General features: G+C 45.4%; 2 protein-coding genes across 4 annotated transcripts; both read right to left on the bottom strand.

Moving 5' to 3' along the window:
- Positions 1-542: 542 nt before the first annotated feature.
- tut1 (terminal uridylyl transferase 1, U6 snRNA-specific) lies at positions 543-5,343 on the bottom strand. Its single transcript, XM_076093445.1, has 10 exons — positions 5,131-5,343; positions 4,664-4,854; positions 4,363-4,566; positions 4,132-4,246; positions 3,895-4,022; positions 3,573-3,799; positions 3,345-3,454; positions 2,465-2,587; positions 2,108-2,200; positions 543-1,938 (listed from the first exon to the last, which is right to left on the bottom strand). Exons 1-10 carry the CDS (start codon positions 5,204-5,206, stop codon positions 830-832), a joined length of 2,376 nt encoding a protein of 791 aa, XP_075949560.1. The 5' UTR covers positions 5,207-5,343; the 3' UTR covers positions 543-829.
- Positions 5,344-6,119: 776 nt separating this feature from the next.
- On the bottom strand, positions 6,120-15,079 carry mki67 (marker of proliferation Ki-67). Of its 3 annotated transcripts, none has more exons than XM_076093443.1 (15): positions 14,927-15,079; positions 14,308-14,410; positions 13,778-13,859; positions 13,407-13,522; positions 12,722-12,791; positions 12,537-12,600; positions 11,668-12,327; positions 11,313-11,545; positions 10,983-11,208; positions 10,595-10,704; positions 10,229-10,406; positions 9,976-10,119; positions 8,961-9,863; positions 7,839-8,666; positions 6,120-7,702 (listed from the first exon to the last, which is right to left on the bottom strand). In XM_076093443.1, the coding sequence occupies exons 2-15, from the start codon at positions 14,394-14,396 to the stop codon at positions 6,366-6,368; spliced, it is 5,040 nt and encodes a 1,679-aa protein (XP_075949558.1). In that variant the 5' UTR covers positions 14,397-14,410; positions 14,927-15,079; the 3' UTR covers positions 6,120-6,365. The 3 variants fall into 3 exon arrangements, with proteins under 3 accessions (XP_075949558.1, XP_075949557.1, XP_075949559.1); XM_076093442.1 differs by having other exon boundaries at positions 14,922-15,077; XM_076093444.1 differs by having other exon boundaries at positions 6,120-7,699; positions 14,922-15,076.
- Between the last annotated feature and the right edge of the window lie 720 nt (positions 15,080-15,799).

Raw genomic sequence — 15,799 nt, forward strand, 5'->3', positions numbered from 1 at the left:
CAAAATATACTTTTTCTTAAAAAGCTTAACAGCTTGTTTGATTTGGTGAGAAACTTTGGAGCGGTTACTTTTGTCATATAACAATATTATCTTGTATTTTATGGCCACAACAGACATCCCATCGGTAACATAAACCAGCATCAAATTAAAATGTGGTGAGCCGTCTCAAACGTCTTCATCATCACAGCCATTCTCCATAGCCCCATTTAACCGGCCGGCCATCTGCAGCTCCCTTTAAAAGTGAGATGAATGATGTTAATCAGCACAGTGGGGGCTCTGCGCACCCCCCCCCCCCCCCAGCTCCTGCTTGTCCTGCTTTAATAAAGCGTTCTGCCTGCCTGAGTAATTACTCTCATATGTCTCAAGCAGATGAGCACAGACCTGACTGGATACAAGCTCCACTCACGGGCCTCTTCCTGGCAGCCCAAGTTGAACCAAAGCACAGCACAATTAATGAGCCCTTTATGAAATAAAATGAATTTTTAAAGATGCTGCTTTGGAGACGATGTAATCACAACTACGATGTACAGAAGGAGGCGGTGTTCTACAAAGACTTTCTTTATTCACTTGAAGACAGCCTTGTGTACATCACATGTCTGCCACTTGAAGTTTCCCTTTAAAGTTTCAACATTTAAGAACATTATTTTAAACAGAAAAGCACTAAAACAAAGCCACATCTCAAACACAACAGCAGGGCTTATTAATCTTATTATGAAACTAACATAAAGCCACAACAACGCCCTTTCAGGTCCCACTCTAAAGGGTTAATACAAGTAGCAGTAACAACACCTTTGAGTCAGAAAGAAAAGAAAAAGCTCAGATTTAAAGCTCACATGTGTGAAGCACTGCCCTCTTTCTCTAGCAGTGTCTCCACCATCTTAGGTAAGAAGGCTTCCAGGAAATGAAACAAGTCTTGAAAAACTCCCGTCTTGTCGCTGATCGGCTCCAACTTGAGCACCGCCTTCGTGCTTTCCGTCCCACCAACCATATGGGGCTGGACCTTGAACTCCAGCGGCTCCTTGAGCTCCGGCTCCTTTTCGATGATGTGAGCGGTGACCTTGGACTCCAGCTCCATGCAGCTGCCCTCCGGCCTCGAGTCCGTATCTTTGATGAGCTCCCTCCTCACTTTCCTCCTGCCGGCCCACACCATGTGCTTTTGCACACAGATCCAGTGAGGGGACTCGGGCGTGCCCCTTTTTGCCAGTCTCGGCTTTTTGCCTTGAGGCGACTCGGAAGCGTCGCTCCCGGAAGACAGCTGCCTCTTGGCACCGACCGCGGGGCTGGCTTCGTTCTGGTCTTCAACACTGTCACAGCTGTCATTTATCGACGAGTTGAGGGAAGCGGAGGTAGTTTCCATTTCCCCAGCGGCGTCGTCGGCCGACTCCTCGCCAAAGACGGCGTCTGTGGAGGGAGCGAGGTGACACCCGAGAACACGTTGGAAGACTCCCTCCACGGCGGAGCAAACCTTCTGAAACCACAGCAACCGGAAGCCGTCTCCCGCCTGGTGCAGCTGATTACGCAGGCCTTCGGGGAGCGACGCCAACTTGAAGGGGATGCTGATGGTCGGCTGCTCCGGCCTGGACTGTGGGACCTCCCCGTGGGGGGTGAACAGGCGCACCAGCCCCCACGATTTCCCCTTGGTGGATTTGCGCTGGTACTGCAGGCTGCGGCAGTACTTGTCGGCCTCCTGGCACTCCTTCTGGAAGCTGCGCTGAGAGCGCTCATTCAGGTTTCCAGCCACGTTGTGGGAGAGCTCAAAGGGGTCCAAGAGATTTAGGGGGCCCAGTTTGGGACCGTGGGGCTTGGTGGATTTCTCCTCCTCTGTATTCTGGCTGAGGAAATCGGTGATTGGCAGTGCGCGCCCCTTCCTGACAGATATGACACTACCGGCAAAATCAAACTTGGCATAGAAGGTGAAGAAGGCGAAGAGCAGCGTGCCTAGAAAGAGCAGACGAACATGAACATAACGGACATGTAGGGTCTGCAGTGGTCATGTCGGCATCGTATTTACGGAGGTTAAATTAAGTCGAATTTAGAATATATGAAGCAAGGTTACATAAAAACATGTCGCAGGAAATCTCTGACTAACAAAATACTTTTCACTTACTGAGGTCCTGTGTATTCCTGCTGGGGGGCACAGCAATAGGCTGACTCGGGAAGGTGCAGTTCCAGCCCGCAATCACACACTCTTCCTCCTCACCTTCAAAGAGGTTCACACACAATGATTAAACTGGTTAACAAATAGCGTCTCATTGAAATGACAGCAACACAGACAAATTAACTTCAATGTATAAGATCATCTCAATAGTCTACAATATGAAAGACTAATTCTTATGATAAAGAGACTTACTGAACGAGCAATTAATGACAAACATTGTGCAGTTAAGAGTTTGGCGACTCCGCTAACGACACAAAGATGTTCTTGCGTGAGGCCTTTGGAGCGAAGGAGCCGTGCAGCACTTACAGGCCATGTCTTTGAGCCGCTCCAGTGTGGGGAGGACAGGAGGCTCGCAGTTTTGCAGGAAGAAGATGATCAGCAGCGTCAGAGCGTAGTTGTTGAGCAGAGGACCGGCACCGCTGGGATTACCTACACGTCACGAAGCAAACGTCATTGTGTCGTTAACGATTATAGCATGAGCATATTTGTAATGGTGCGGAGGGGCAGACCCTGGATCTGCACTGAATGATACAATCACATCATTTTCTCTACCTACATCGTATAAAACTCTATGACGGTTATTTTGGTGAAGTATCAAACGGTTTAGTTTGGTTATCCTCACGTTCTGTTGGGTTTACACACTAGGACGGATAGAGTGCCCTGTAACATGAATTAGTGTAACAAGTAGCAAACTTGTTTTTATTTATTTATTTGAAGGTAGAAAGCTTACTTCTGAAACAAGATCATTTTCTTTTGTTATTATTGCTTTTTGGCACCTGGCAACACAGATCTATGCAATCACGGCAGCCTCCCGTGCAACTGATCCCATCCTGTTGCGCTGATCACTCCGCACAAGTGCCTTGTTGAAAAAGACAACACTTGCAGCACGGAGGCTGCCGTTCATCAAAGGGAATAAAGATGAATAAAGATGGAGAAAAGGTAATTAAGTGTGTGAGAACACTCTGGTTAACGTTGTGATTCTACATCAGGGGACTCCTCTGTTCTATGACAACACAAACAGAGACGTGCTTGTGCCGGTTTATTAACCACAGCTTCTAGAACAAGGCTCCAACAAGGCTCTACAGAGGGGCAAGTGGAGTTCTACTGACATCTGTTGACCAAAAATTTAAATGACTACCTAAATGTTTGGTGCGATACGCTATGCTCTGAGGGCGCTTCATCTTACCAGCCAGCTGCTTCTGCTTGGCCCAGTAGCGGATGGTGTACGCCAGAGGTCTCAGCCGGTCCTCCATCCCTGAACACAGCTGGAGGAAGCGCGTGTTTCTGACAGCCAGTCTAGAGAGGGATATGGGACGACAGAGAAGGAAAAGCGTACTGTAATTCAGATCGCTGTACATAGATAGAAACATTTCTCGCTACATCACATGACTTTTCAATGCAATCGCTGACAGACCTGTTGTTAATGGTGATGTCCCCCTGCAGGTTAAGCTCGCGGTGATGGAACTTGACCACGGGGAGGCGAGCACTGCCGACCACGTTGACTTTGTGCACATTGGGGACACAGCGTTTGAGGATTGCCGCCACGAGGTCCAAGACCTCGGTCGGAGAGGCAGTGGACAGGTCGATATCAGACAGGATGGAGTCCTCGGAGCGGCCATCGTCCGACGTGCCCTCCCCTGCCTACAGAAGGAAAAAGAAGGATGGTTCCCTGTGAACTTACATTATTCACTATTAGGCTATAAATGATTTACTGTGTGTGTGTAAAGATGCCAGACCTGTTCTGTAGTGGACTTGGCATGGGCCTGAAACACCTTGGTGTTGTCCAGGTCCAGGAAGAGGTCCAGGTCGCAGGAATGGATGCCGAAAGTGTTCACAGATGAACCAAACGGCTGAATCTGGCTATCTGCAACCGATCCAAAAACATAATATTAAAAGTGAGAGAGCGAACCAACATTTTGTCGTCGTGTAAGACGAGATTTCCGAAACCGACTCCGCTACGTGCGCATGTTTACCTGGAAAAAACTCTACGAAAACCTCTTGCAGCAGTTGAACCAGCAAGCCTCGGGCCTTCTTTTCGTTTTCTCCCAGCTGAAACCGCTCTACCACATACTGCATCTGTGCATTCACCTTGAGGAGAACAAAAGGAGCACGCCGTGGTTTATCCAGTATACCGAACTATCCCTTTTAAAAGACCCACACTCATTTGCATAAAGCAGGTTTCGTATTGATAACTGGATGCTTACAGACACCAACTGACACAGCTGAGGTTTGAGGCGCTCAAGAGCCTGCTGGAGGTTCTGAGACCCGTTCTTCTTGGGAATCAACTTGAAGTCCTTCGTTTCTCGGGGTTTGACGCGCAGCTTCAAGCCTTTCATCTGATGCTCGACGCGGGACAGCGTCGCCTGTAAGCTGTCCGTCTCGGCAAACTGCACGATGGCGTACACGCCCTGTGAGTGCAGAGGGACAGTGTCTGTCAGGACGGGGCACTGAGAGGTTATTGGCATGTTAAATGAGCTGCGTCTCACTGTGAACAAACGGACCGACCTTGTCTTTGTCCATGACGATATCTGAGACAGCACCAAACTGCTGGAAGTACTCCGCTATGTCGGTCTGAGAGACGACAGGGTTGATGCCGCTGACGAACACACTGTGCTGCTCCTGGCTCTTCCTGGTCGCACGCACGGTGCGCAACGTTTGGTGTTTGCGCCCTTTGACATGCTGTTCCATGCTAGACGCTGCAGGGGAGTTATAATGTGGACAAAAAACATATTTAAAAGAAATAAAGTTTCAAAGACCAAACCGTATTTTGCAAACAAACCACTGAAATAAAGACTAATAACGTTACATTAACCATCTTTGGCATTTCTAGTTTAACATTAGCAAACTGTACTAATGCAATACATTGACGTTATGATTTTAGAATGACGGTATGGTTCATAGATTCCCCATTCATAGAAACATAACGTAGAGGGGAGGGTTCATTGTGGCTACGTTAGCTTAACGTTACTTACGGTTTGGTAAGTTGGCGTTGCACAGGACGCAGTGAAACCCTCTCGGCGTGGTTTTAATGTCACTGTCTGCTTCCATGATGGCAAACAAACTAGAAGCGTAAGGCAAGAAATAAATCAACCACTAAAGTCGTCTGCAAAGTTCGCGGCCGACTGCTCTCCACGCGCCCCGCACTCAAATCTCCCTCCAACGTCTGCTGTGCGTCTGTCTCCGGTCCGTCTCCAAAATATGTCCGGGTTGTACTCCTTATTAATCACCAGGTTCCGTTGAATGTAATCGTCTATTTTTTTAATCACATATTCATACTTTTATGCTTATTTCTAACAAAGTATATCAGTGTAAATGTATTAGTGCACTGATTTCGTAGCCTAACGTTATCTTTCATTTTCCAATCTGTTTTATGTTTGAACAAAAGGAAAGAGGTCTAAAGGTTTATTTTGGTAATTCCAAGCAAAGAGATTAAACCATCTCAGTATGTGTATGCTACACTAAAATAACCTATGATGGTTGATGGAGAATCCAAACTTAATGTTTAACTTTAAAAAAAAAAAAAAGTGAAGTGAAGACATTGATTGCATTATGCCTCATGCATTATGCATCTTTAATAAAAGCTTGGTGGACTTCTTTTAAACCCAAGCCCATTAACACATCTGCTTCACTCCTTCACACTAATTTTTCATATCCTGTGAATAAACCCTTTATTTTTCCTCTTCCTATAAAAGTTCAGACCTGAAGCAACACATAAAAAGCAAATGTAATTCTATTTCCCTTTTCAGTCTCATCTTCCAGCACTTGTGACTTACTAAAGCAGGACCATGATGGAGCCCCGTCACCAACACAGCATCTGTACCAACAGGCTCCATGAAAGCTTCAGGTGTCAGCACTTTCGAGCCATTTGGTGAATTCTTATCTTAGTCACTATAACCACACATGAAGATCCACAGAACACCAAATAAATATTTGAACAAAAAAAATAAAAACAGACAGTCAATTTTTTGATTTTCCCAAAAACAATTTAATAATTACTTTTTTCACCATAAAGATATTTGTAAAACCAATGAAAAACACAGCTTCGTAGAAAAAAATGGTTTAACAAGATTCCCTGCTGTATTGGAGAAAAAAAAGCAGTGCTTAATTTTCAGTCTATAAAACTACTTTCTAAAATGCTAAACAATCTAATAAAAAGACCGGTTTAAAGAGGGGAAAGGCTTTAGGATGAACAAAATATACAAATGCTTTATTTCTTTGCTGCTCTTCCTCTTCGGGTTTTGGGCGGTGCCTCAACACTTTCAACCTGGCTTGTGGACTCGGCTTCGTCAGCTGTTACATCGGCGACCTTTGGCCCTCTCCTGGTTCTCTTGACCGGCTGAGCTTCTACAACCTTGTCTGAGAGATCCTCCTCTTCAGTTCTGTCAGCAGCCTTTGGAACGGTTTTGCTTTCTGCGACGACTTGGCCTCCAAGTTTGGACTTTCTACCTCGGACTGCCTTCACAGGTGTTACTTTTGGAATTTGGAAGACTTCAAACTCTTCTTGCCACGTGACGGCTCTTTTTGTGTCTTCTACGACGGCCTTGCTCAAGTCTTCAGCGGGCTCTGCCTGCTCACTGGTCACCGTGGCTTTACTCGCTGCAGGCTTTGCTGCTGCCCGTCTGCCTCTTCTGGCTGGTTCTACTGAAGTCGACACAGGCTCTGAAACCTGGACTGTGGCTTCTGCATTAGTCTCCTCAAGGGCAGCTGCACCTCGACGGGCTCTCTTGGCTGGAACGGCTTGTGAAACCTCGTTTTTTATGGAAGTCTTTGTCCCCCTTGCCCTGCTCTGTTTCATGACTGGAGCGGCTGGCTCAGAAGTATTCTTCTCTTCAGCCTCCTCCTCTGGTACAGAAGTGACTCCACCCTCTTCAGTAACTCGTTTTCCTCTCGTACCGCGTTTAACTTTGTCTGTGGAACTGACCTCAGCGGCTTTACGTCCTCTCTTGGGTTTTGCAGCCTCTTCACTCATCTTCACTGGCTCAGCAACAAGTGGAGCTTCAGCCTCCTCTGGGACAACCATTTCAATGGCTTCTTCTCTTGGTTCTACATGGTCTTGCTCTGCCTTCCTGGTTCTTTTTAATTTTTTAGCCGGTTCCTGGGATTTAGTAGTCTCAGCTGATGTAGACTCTAGCTTTTCTTCTTCCTGTTTAGCAGTTCTTCCTCTCTTAGCCCTGACTGGAGGCTGAGGCTGCTGCTTGGTCTCCACAGCAACAACGGAGTCTTCTGCCACCTCGTTTTGTTCAACAGCATCAGGTTTTGGCTTTCTCACTCTTTTGGGTTTTTCAAGAGCAGGAATTGACTTCTGAGGTTGAGCGTCTGCAGTTTTCTTCCCTCTTCTTCCTCTGACTGGAGCAGAGACGACAGCTTCGTCACAGATCTCTGCTGCCTCCTGTTTCTCCTCAGCGGAGTTGGACTCCACCGGCTTCACCTTTCTGCCTCGACCAGATCTCTTCTGAACGGCTGCATCCATTTCTGGGACTTTGCTCGTTGCCGTTTCTTCTTCAGGTAGACTCTCAGTTACAGGCGCAGTTTCCATGGCATCTGCTTTTAAAACAGGAGAAAACTCATTTAACATATTCCCTCACTTTTACATGTGTTGCACGGACTCAGAAACTGTTTTTAAGTGATTCAGATGAAACCAATAACATGACAGCAGAAACACACAGGACAGTTGGCATACCTTTTGTCGTGTCAGCTTGAGGAACATCCTCACTGTGAGAAGTAGACACATCTTGCTGCTCCGCCACCGATTCTTCAGGTTGTTTAGCTTTTCTCCCTCGCTTGGGCTTCAACACAGCCTTCTCCAGGGGCGCTGCACTGCCGCTGGCTTCATGGTTGACAGTCTCAGCTGATGTAGACTCTAGCTTTTCTTCTTCCTGTTTAGCAGTTCTTCCTCTCTTAGCCCTGACTGGAGGCTGAGGCTGCCGCTTGGTCTCCACAGCGACAACGGAGTCTTCTGCCACCTCGTTTTGTTCAACAGCATCAGGTTTTGGCTTTCTCACCCTTTTGGGTTTTTCAAGAGCAGGAATGGACTTCTGAGGTTGAGCGTCTACAGTAACAGATGGGGCCATTTCAGGTTGATCCTCAGCAGGGCTTTCTTGAGACTTTGCATTTCTGCCTCTTGACTGTCTAACAGCGGGCGGTGCTGTAGCTTCGGTTTTCTTCCCTCTTCTTCCTCTGACTGGAGCAGAGACGACAGCTTCGTCACAGATCTCTGCTGCATCAGCTGCAAGACATTCGACCGTTTTAAGCGTGCTGTCTAAAACAGACTTCTCATGGTCAGGGTGTGTGGCAGTCGTTTCCATTTCTGTGACTTTGATAGCAGCAGCTTCCACTTCAGGTTGTTCCTCAGATAACTTCTCATCCGTGTCCACTGTGGGTTTTTCCACACATAGATTCTCATCTACAGCTGCCTGAGAGATGGTTTCTACAGCATCCGATGGTTCATTATCATCATGTCCACTTGGCAACTCCTCTAAATCAGCGACAACTTCATTTGCATCGGCTTCTAGAATAAGACAAAAAAATATACAGATTAAAGAGAGACGAATACGAGGAGAAGTAGCGGTGGGATTTTTTTTAATATTTGCATCAGGTTTTTAATGAAGTATGTTTTGTCAGACTGTCTACTTCTATTAGGACGAAAATGACTTTATATTAAAACCCCATTGTGTTTTTAGAGCAGACTTTCCACAACATTTCAGAAAACATCTCTCAGAGTTCATGTTCTCATGTTTTATATAATCTACTTATAACTAATATTTAGCATTAACCAATGAAAAGAGACAATTAGTCAACATACCCGTATCTTTGTCATCTTGGGGAACATCAATCACATCTGTTGGCTCCTCGAGGGCAAAGACTAGCTCTTGAACTCCCTCAACGTCTTCCACCGGTGCATCAGCGCTCAGCCTCGGCGTTTTCACAAGTCTCTCAATACCGAAGTTCTCCTCCACTGGTTGGGCCTTTACTCTGGGAGATTTCACGAGCCTCTTCACACCAACCACATCTTCCACTGGAGCACTTTTCTCCTTGGGGGTCTTTGCTATTCTCTTGCCATCTGTGAGACACACCAATGGGGAGCTCTTTGGGGCTGTCAGGTCTCTGATTTCAGAGAGCTCTTCTGATTCTTGCACGCGTGCTGGTGTCTTCACGAGTACCTCACTCGCCTCTAGAGCTTTGGGAGCTTCCACAGGTTTTCCATCGTCTTCAAGAAGCTCAACCTCCGGTTGTGGAGTCTCACAAATTCTCTTAACTTCAGTGAGGCCCTCTTGTTGTTCAGGCTTCTGTTTGGGAGTGGTCAGAAGTTCCACTTTGATGTCCTCTACAGGTTCAGCCTCCCGTCTTGGGGTCGCCATCATGCTCTTCACTCCAGTGAGACACTCCTGGTTTTCCGGCTTCTGCTTAGGAGTCTTCAAAAGCTTCCCTCTCAGGTCCTCGATAGGCTCCGCTTTCTGTCTTGGCGTCTTCATCATCCTCTTCACTCCAGTGAGACATTCCGGTAACTCTGGCTTCTGTTTGGGAGTCGCTACAGACGTGGTCTTCACATCTGGGCGCTGCTGTTCGCTAGAATCCTCCACGGCGGGGGCGGCGCCAACGACGCTGGCTTCTTGGTCATTTACAAAGAGGCGTTGGACCGCCTCGCTGTTGTAGCTTCTGTCTTTTACTGTAGATGAAACACTCAGCGGAGACACCATCATTTCACCTGCAAAACATTTAACATTCAATTACCCAACTGGCTTAACCTGACAAACTTCTTAGACTCAGCGATTATGCTTCAGCTCTCTCCTATAATCCCTAACACCACCAGACTCTACCTGTCTCCTCCGGTGTGTTCAACACTGACGGTTCCACCACAGACGTGCCCAGACCCCCCACCAGTGTCTTTGGGGCGTCGTTCTCATCGATCACAGATCTCGTCCTCTGTTCACTTGCAGGGGTTTTCAACATCTCAGAGATTCCTGAAAACACAACACACAACATAAGCAGGTACAATATTGAAAGTCCAAATTACATTACCAGAAAAATTAAAATCCTTCCCATTAGTTGGGATGACAAATAGTCAATTACCTGTCACGTCCTCGCCCGTCTTCGTGTTCTTTTTAAAGAGAGCGATATTGGGGACCAGTTTCGGGGCGGCACCAGTTGGCTGTACGACTTTTTGTTTGTGCGCTCTGCCCACCACGATGGTAACGGGGGAATCGGCATGCCCAGTGCTGACATGGCTGTCGAGGTTTCTCACAGGGGTCTGAGGAGATCGAGAAAGACATCGTCTCTGTAGTGTTATGCCAACATCACACAACGACATACACATACTACAGTAACAGTTGACATGCAGCGTGCCCTTTGAGTATAACAATAGGTCCAACAAGTTACGGTTGTAGTTGTTACAATGACGTTAATGTACCATGTAATCCTCAGTGTGTCGTACTTTACCTGTGGTTTGGAGACAGCCTTCTTCGTTGTCTTTTTGGCGACCGTTTTTTTAGCTGGAGCCACTTGAGCCTTAGTTTGCCCAAATCTCACAATTTCTGCCCAATTTTTGACTGTAAAGATACAAAAAGTTAAAAAAAATATTAACATACATCAGACATCGACCGCATTGTCTGTGAACGGTTTTTATTTCATAATAATAAATGACAGACAGATGAAATAACATCTGATGAATGTGATAAAACTGAACGGCAAACATGGAAGTTGAATGGCTTTCAGGACACCACTGACATTTTTGGAACTGAAGTTTTCTATTGATGATACAGTGCAAGGAACAAAGACAACAATCCTCACGTAAGAGACGTATTAAGCATTTCAGGGTCTAACATACCTTTCATAGAGGCCCGTGAAATGCCACTTCTTCTGCGCATTACTTTTGCCAGACTTGGAGCCTCCCGTGAGGTGCACGTCCTCCTCAGGTGAGTTGCAGTGACTAAAGACACCTGTTCAGTAAAGGCATCTTCTGCAACTGGAGATGGTGTGTCAATGTGGGACACAGAAAAGCGCCCTTGCACAGTGGGAGACCGTCCCCTTCCAGTTGTTGGAGTCTTCTTGTCCTGCAAAAAACAAAGATTCCATTTTAAATAGAATTATAGGATGGATAACATTTATACGCGTCAGTTCAAACTATTTGAGTCATCATTCTCCACTTAAGTCTCACCTGAAGCAAGCCAATGGCTGATGCTCGTCGCAGGAGTGACTGTACGGGTTTAGTCACACACAGACTCCTGCGCGGATCGGCCCCTTTGCGTAGCGGAGAGTTGGGCGGCAGACGTTTGTCAAATAATTCGGGACACAGAGAACCTCCGAAGGAAACCCGTTTCTTCTTCATCTGGGACGTGAGAAGGTCGGCCCCAAGTTCTTCGCTTTTACGCTTCTTGGACGTCTCTTTCACTAAGAAATGAATTGAAAACATGATTGTGTGTCAATAACAACCAAACACGTGAACATACCGTGCTGGAATAATTACTGTGATTGGGTTAACAAAGAGAAACTATAGTACTACAGTCTCTCACCTTTCCCGGAGTTCCTTGGTGATGCCTTTCGAAGACGCTCCGTTTTGGGAGAAGTAACCGCTTCCTCTTCTTGTTCCTTCGTCTCTGCTGGTTTGGCATCTTTGCTTATCCGTCTCACGGGTGATTTGGGCGTTGCAGAAATTTGCTCTACAGTAAACCTCTTGGGAGGTGTACGGATTCTCTTCTGGGGGGAAGTCGCTTCAGACCCGGCAGCATTTTCAGCTTCTTGAACCTCCGGTCTGGCCATCTCAGGGGAAGGAACCTGGACGGACCTCCTCTGCTTCTTCACAGACTTTGGGGTCCCGTTACTTACGTTTCCAGCCTCCGGCTTAGCTTCATCAGCGACAGAAGAGACTTTAGCTTCATCCTTCTTAGGAGTGATGTGGTCTTCTGTGGAAATGACGAGGTTTCCATCATTTTTCCTGACTGAAGCAGGTTTTGGAGTGCAAAACCTCGAGGTAGGCGTTTGAAGCACACTGGCAGATGATTTCCGAGGGGTCTTGACATCCAGGGACTTTTTGATCATTTGATACAGATTGTTGAAGGGGGAGGCCGCCTTGCTTTGCTGCAGGCCTTCACCCTCCTTGGTCTCCATCTCCACAGTTTTCTCCAGGGGTCGCTGGATGTTTTCATGGTTAGTTCCATCTTTAAGATGAGGGTCTTACAATGAGAAGAAACAACAAAACAGTGTTAGACGAGAGAAAAAAATAAATACAGGAACCAAAATCCCTTTAACTTGTATTCTATCATATTTAATAACCTGCAACAGAAATACTAATTCTGGGAATGCACACTGACTGTTAATTGTGCAACATTATCTTCAAATATTAAACTCTCAAATCTCTAATTCAGGAAAATCACCATCTCACCTGTGGACACTTTTTCTCCAGTTTCAGTGGAAACTGTGTCCCCCACATGTTGATTTTGAAGAACCTAGACAAGAGACACTTTTGTTAACACATGTATAAGAATCAAATGATCAGTAGTAGGCAACTCAAGACATCAGGAAGGCTGCACTGCTCTAGTGACGAGAGATAAATAATGGGATGATTACTTTGAGGGTTTCAGTTTTGCCTCCTATGGAAGACCTCTTCTTCGGCGTGGGTGGTGGAGGGTACTCAAACCTGAAATGACAAATCGGCAACAAAATGTAAGTACGACCTCGTGAAAGTGGTAACATTTTGGGAAACGAGACCATGGGATTCCCATTTCCCAAAATAACGCGTGCCGTTTAAATACAGCCTGCCTGTACTTAGCTCTAATGGGCACATATGAGGAGAGGTGGAACCGTCAAGAGGAACAAATGGTAAATATGGGAACACATAACTGTAAAACTCTTGTAGAGAAATAGAAAGAGCTGGTGGTGAGAGATATAATTAAACAGCACGTTGATTATGGATATTAAAATGGTGTGAGGTCTGGTGGTAGCAGCTTATGCTCACATCGTTCAGTTAACCGAGTAGATGTGGAAATTCAGATGAAGTGACGTCTGTTCCGTGGGCAGTAAACACGCGGTGCAAAGTGTAGCAGCAACTGATTGTGGATTTAAATATATTGCACGATCATTTCTCTATAAAGTCTACCACGGTACAAATACAGCTTCAATAAATAAATAAATAAATAAATAATGATAATTAATAAAAGGATGCTCTCGAAGATCATAGTACTTAAGTGCAAATGACATAAACAAACTCATTCGGTGACTATGGAAGGCAACGAAATGTTCCCGTCGCACTCACCTGAAAGAACGATCAATAACAGTTATCACATCTCCGTGCTTCAGACGCTCAGATTGCTGCAAAACCTCTCCGTTGACAAGGGTTGGATTCGCCGAGCTCAAATTTGTCAAAATGATCTGGGAGAGACAAACATAAGGGTCACCATAAACACAGTCTGTTAAAGCAGAGTACCAGTGTCAGCCAGGCTTCTACTTCTATCACAATCCCCCCCCCCCGCAGTGAATGCACAAGTGATTCAAGCATCTACAAAATTAACATTGGGATGACCACAGTACGATCGATGTGACTATTCAGTAACGATTCCGTATTATCATAGACATCCTACTAAGTTGAAACACGTTAATGTAGTCACGTTCAAAATGTGTCGTTACCTCTTTATTTTCATTGAAGTCAATTCGGCAATGCTCCTTGGAGACTTGGGGAAGCTGAATACGGATATCGCAGTCGGGCTTCCTGTAAGATCACAAAGAAACAAATGTGTGAATAAAAGAGACGTGTCAGCTGAAATGTAAGTGGTTCATGTTCACCAATAGCTAATTACACGTCCCGTGGTCTAGAAGTTAAGTGCACGTGGAGGTTTGAATATATGAGGAGTGAGGAGGAAGTTTACTTTGGTGCAAGACCAGATTCTGACGTCATCAGCAGATGTCCCGCCTCCAGGCCACAAGGGGCTCAATAGCACGGCTCAACATGGCTACACATAGTACATGCTGGCTCCGAGATAACGTGGTTTCTTTTAGCATGCGTTATTGTAGTTAACATATACATCTTACGATAAAAAACAAAGCTAGTGCAATTAGAATTAAACACAGGAAACGAAAGGAGGTTTAATCTGAAATAACTGAAGTTACACATGACGATCTAACATTATATCCCCCAAATGCGATTTTAGTAAACTCACCTTCCAAACAAGCATGCGGCAGTAAGAGGAAACTCGGTGCCATCTCCTCCAGTCCTCTTGATCACCACTATCTTCCCATGCAATGGCATTTTCGTAACGTTACCTGGGAACACGAGCAAACACTAGTGTCACGACTGGGCCAAGTCCTTTAACAACAGCGACGTCAGGTCAACTTATTTAACTGTTTTATTGGAGAATAGCGTTTTGTCGTTAGGAAGAAGCCTTCCAGAAACATGCAAGCAAAGGAAGGCCTACTGTCTGCGACAAAACATCATCGATATGCTTAAAGATATCTTTAGCAATTTAACGTTAGCTAATAACGTTTTGTCCAACGTTATGGTTCACTTTTAAATAACTCGTCAGCGGGTCGTAGTTAGCGTAAGGTGAAGTTAAAACACACTGCTGGCAATACTGCGAAACCCCACGTGCAACGTCGCCACGATGGCAATGTTAGAGTTAAGTCGGAAATCGATGTCTACTAACTAATACTAAACAACATACGTTTTTTAACTAGGCGTGTAACGCTAAACTAGCTACAATCGACGAACGTTATATGGCCTAAGATTTAACTACACGATGAAACACATTAGTAACGTTTGGTGTTTTAGTCTTACCTTACCTGGAAGTCCGCTCAAAGAAATGTCAACTTCTGGCAGTCCATAAACATCGACCAGGATGTGACAAAGAGTAGTTTTACTACGGTATCATATCAGACTAAACGTACTATTGATATCCTACCATGCCCTAAGACGAATGGCTAACGTATGCTACCTTGTACATACGTCCCTTGGCTTTACTCGCCGCTTCCAGATACACGCCGTGGTATCACTCCGCCACACTACAAACACACAGTAGCCTCAAAAAATACAACGGTTAACTTATGTTTTGGGATACAAACAATAGTTGGGTTTTACGTTACTATATTTCACACTTTTTCGTTCCCAGCATAACATTTAACCTGAGTTTACATGAAAGGGACTATTTTGTTTACGAATTTGGCGGAACAATCTTACTTCGGTAAAGGGAATCTGATTTGAAAATGTTTGAAATTCCGCGCGAAGGATTGTGATTGGTTGAAACGTCACTATTCGACAAGAGGGAGGGGCATAAGGTTTCTCCAGGGCATAGACTGGTCCGTGCTGAAGCTTTAGGCACTTCTGATGTTGGAAACATATATTTTTTTATCGAGGTTTTTCATGAACGTCAACAGACTAGAATGGATCTTCTGTTTCATGGGTTCAACATACATGATATCAAAGTATTGAGTAGCTATTATTTATAGTACTGTATTTGTTGTACATAATCATAACGGACTGTTTTCACACAAGGAACTTTGACATTACATTGCAGAAAAAAACAAGTGTAATTAATAATATCAATGAGGGCTGTTTTTCAATAAAGTGTTCAAGTTGAAGGGCCGTGGTATTATGTATAGCCTACTGGTTTATTGGTTGGGCTCACTGAAACACCTAAATGGAACAGAGCCATCATT

The sequence above is a fragment of the Anarhichas minor genome, unplaced genomic scaffold (genome assembly GCF_050575085.1).
Source record: "Anarhichas minor isolate MPS153535 unplaced genomic scaffold, ASM5057508v1 ptg000017l, whole genome shotgun sequence".
NCBI lineage: Eukaryota > Metazoa > Chordata > Actinopteri > Perciformes > Anarhichadidae > Anarhichas > Anarhichas minor.